Below are 3,213 nucleotides of genomic sequence, written 5' to 3' on the forward strand. Positions count from 1 at the left end.
AATATTTTGTAATATTGGAAAATACATAATTATGTTTATATTTATCATGTTGGATATAAACATAATCCACACAAAGTTAACCACCATTTCGTATTTGACAATGTTCCCTATACTTTTTTAACAAACCAATTAGGCCTAATATGTCTTTCTCAGATTTTCACTGGTCTTGATATATCAAAAATACCAAATTTAGAGTTTTGATTGGGGAAGGTTTGTCAAATATCAAAGGCTTAACACATTTCTTTCTTTTTTTTTTTATTGTTGGGGATTTATTGAGGGTACAATAAGCCAGTTACACTGATTGCAATTGTTAGGTAAAGTCCCTCTTGCAATCATGTCTTGCCCCCATAAAGTGTGACACATTTCTTCAAGTAAGATTACAAGCCAAAAGATTCTAAAGGAAATACATAGTCAACTGGATCCCGTGTAAATTCTTTCATAAATTCCCTTTTATGAGCTTCTTTTAACCTACACAGACAATCTACAAACATTCTAAACCTTCTGGATTGCCCTGCCTATCACTTTCTTAAATAAGCATTCTGTTTCAGGACAAAATTTACCACACAAGACCCTTTTCTTTTTTTTAATTTAATTTTTTTTTTTTTAAACACAGATATATATGTTTATGCTAGTTAGAAACCTTTAACAACTTTGGGAAGTGAGCTGGGGGAGGAAATATTTACTCCCCATCCTCTCAGATGTTTACTTTTCACTTTATACCTTCCTGTTCCATCTTGATTTTTTTGACCATAGCATTATTTACCTTTATAAGGAGCAAATGATTTAGCTTAGCAGAAACGTTCTGGTCTGAACTTTGTTTTATAAACACTGCCCAACATGAGACTTTATATATCACCTCATACCTTCAGTGTCAAGGTCCAAGAATTCTAGAGTATTGGACTTCCCAACCCACCCTCCCATGGCCAAATGCATCTAACCTTGGAAGCTGCTTTAGGATACTTTCTTTTTGTCCCTCCATTTCCTGAGTCCTCCTTTTTCTTCCATATGCACTCATTCCACTAGTGCTCTAAACAGGAGCTTATGGCTCCTAAGACACTGTCCAAATACTGACTCCAAGATTTCTATCTCCAGTTTAGAACTCCTGAACTCTACATACACATGGGCCCTGGAGTTACCTCCTCAACAGCTCCACCCGGATATCAAGTAGATACCTAAAATTTAACACATGCAAAACTTATCTTTACCCCATAACTTGCTCTACCCACAGCCTTCTAAATTGCTGCTGGTAGAATGTCCAAGCTTCTAGCTCCCCAAGTCCACTGACTGGAAAGCAGAGTCCGATTCATACGCCAGTGACCGGAAACAAAGGCAGTCCTCGATATTGGGATTTAAGACATTGTAAGATCATAAAAGTATCTTCTGAAATGTTTAAAGTTAACTCATTTTAAGTTTAAGATCTGAATTTCAACTTTTTAATTTTTGAGTATAAATCACTTTTTGCAAGCTAACAAACAGAATCAGCCTAAGGCAATCTACTCTTTTAGGGATCTATACTTGCGATCTTATCAGAATGACATTATTACACAAGGTGCTGGCAAAAGGCTTATAAACTCTAAATAACAACACTTATTTACATTCTTCATTAGGAAACAGCCAAAAGTTCATTCTTTAAAGGCATGATATACAGAATATCTTGATCTGTACAGGACACAATGAATGGTCCAAATTATATGCTGTTCAACCTACTGGCAATACAGATCACAGCTGGCCAAGGACTGGTAAACAGAGAAAGGGTTTAAATTTTGAAAGCTCACTCTGCAATTTAAAAAATTCCCAGTTGCTGTCAATAAGAAAGCAAGTAAAAACTACTACAGATATTTGATTTTACCATGTTCTTCAACTAGAACATGAAGGTAGCAGTTAAGATACTTAGCCATTTAAAAAATAAATTACTTAGTAATAAGAAATTAGACATACTACATGCTTCCATTTCTGCAAAAACAAATTGACAATGAAGACTATTTAAAAGAAACATTCAACTCTAAAGTGGTCGTGGTAGCAATGCTTTCCACTACAGTATAACCTCCCACCCAGATAATTAACATTGCTCCATGATACATATTCTTGTTGAAAAACTTGCTAGGAGTTTTTGCCAGGGCGAGGAGATGAAAAACAGAGCATGTCCTAATTAGCTAATTAATAAGCTCAGTTAACATCTTTGGGATGGACCCATAAAATCTGGCCATTGTTTTGTTAAACATAACAAACTTCAGTTTCTGCTCAGTATCTCCAATTTAGGTCTAGTTCCACTGTAACTCCTCACCTTAGGGCTGAGGTGGGTGGGTGTTAGTCATCAAAGTCTGGAATGTCATCATAGGAGTAACCCCGGTAGCCTTTGGATGCATAGTAGGCAATGTGCAGGTGGTAAAATCCAGGGAGGAACACCAGAATACCAATGATCAGGACCCGAATGGCTCAGTGTGCCCCCTATTTGCTGATGTAGCGCAACAGTAGGAGGGAGCCTATGGTAATGAGAAAGGCGCCAATCAAAAACAGTACTGTGGCAAGTACAATAGCCTTGTAAGGAATCTTAGGAGGGCTTTTCTTAAACTGAAGGTCAATGTAGCCATCATCTGTGCTGGAGAGCCTTGAGTATTTCACTTTATTACTGGGGATTCCAGTAGCCAGGTTGGTACTGGAAGGCATCATAACACACTGACACAGCTATACTAGGTCTAACAAACAAAACTGATTCTGGAAAGAGGCCAACCGTGCCCTGGTGGGCGAACGCTCCACCACGAGGACTCGGCTGCTTTCGGCTGGAGCGCAGTCTCTTTCCTGCCCTGCCACACTCACGCCTTACCGGTTCCCCCACAAGACCCTTTTCTTACACAATACCATTTTGCTTTCTGTCTAATGTCTCTTGCTGTCAAAAACACATTTTCACAAAACAGGATCACAGTTTTCTATGAAGTTAATTATTCGCTTGGCTACACTGATAATTAGAAGGTTATTTATTTGTAGAGACAGAGTCTTACTTTATCACCCTTGGCAGAGTGCCGTGGCATCACACAGCTCACAGCAACCTCCAACTCTTGGGCTTAGGCGATTCTCCTGCCTCAGCCTCCTGAGTAGCTGGGACTACAGCCCCCCACCACAAGGCCTGGCTATTTTTTTTGTTGCAGTTTGGCCGGGGCCGGGTTTGAACTCACCACCCTTGGTATATGGGGCCAGCACCCTACTCACTGAGCC

At 39.2% G+C, this 3,213-nt stretch overlaps 1 protein-coding gene across 1 annotated transcript; it reads right to left on the reverse strand.

Annotated features, from left to right (window-relative positions):
• Nucleotides 1-2,279: 2,279 nt before the first annotated feature.
• Nucleotides 2,280-2,789, reverse strand: LOC128572882 (transmembrane protein 230-like). Its single transcript, XM_053573012.1, is given in 1 exon segment — nucleotides 2,280-2,789. A coding segment is annotated over 1 exon segment (363 nt). The 5' UTR covers nucleotides 2,671-2,789; the 3' UTR covers nucleotides 2,280-2,307.
• Between the last annotated feature and the right edge of the window lie 424 nt (nucleotides 2,790-3,213).

The sequence above is a fragment of the Nycticebus coucang genome, chromosome 20 (genome assembly GCF_027406575.1).
Source record: "Nycticebus coucang isolate mNycCou1 chromosome 20, mNycCou1.pri, whole genome shotgun sequence".
Lineage (NCBI taxonomy): Eukaryota > Metazoa > Chordata > Mammalia > Primates > Lorisidae > Nycticebus > Nycticebus coucang.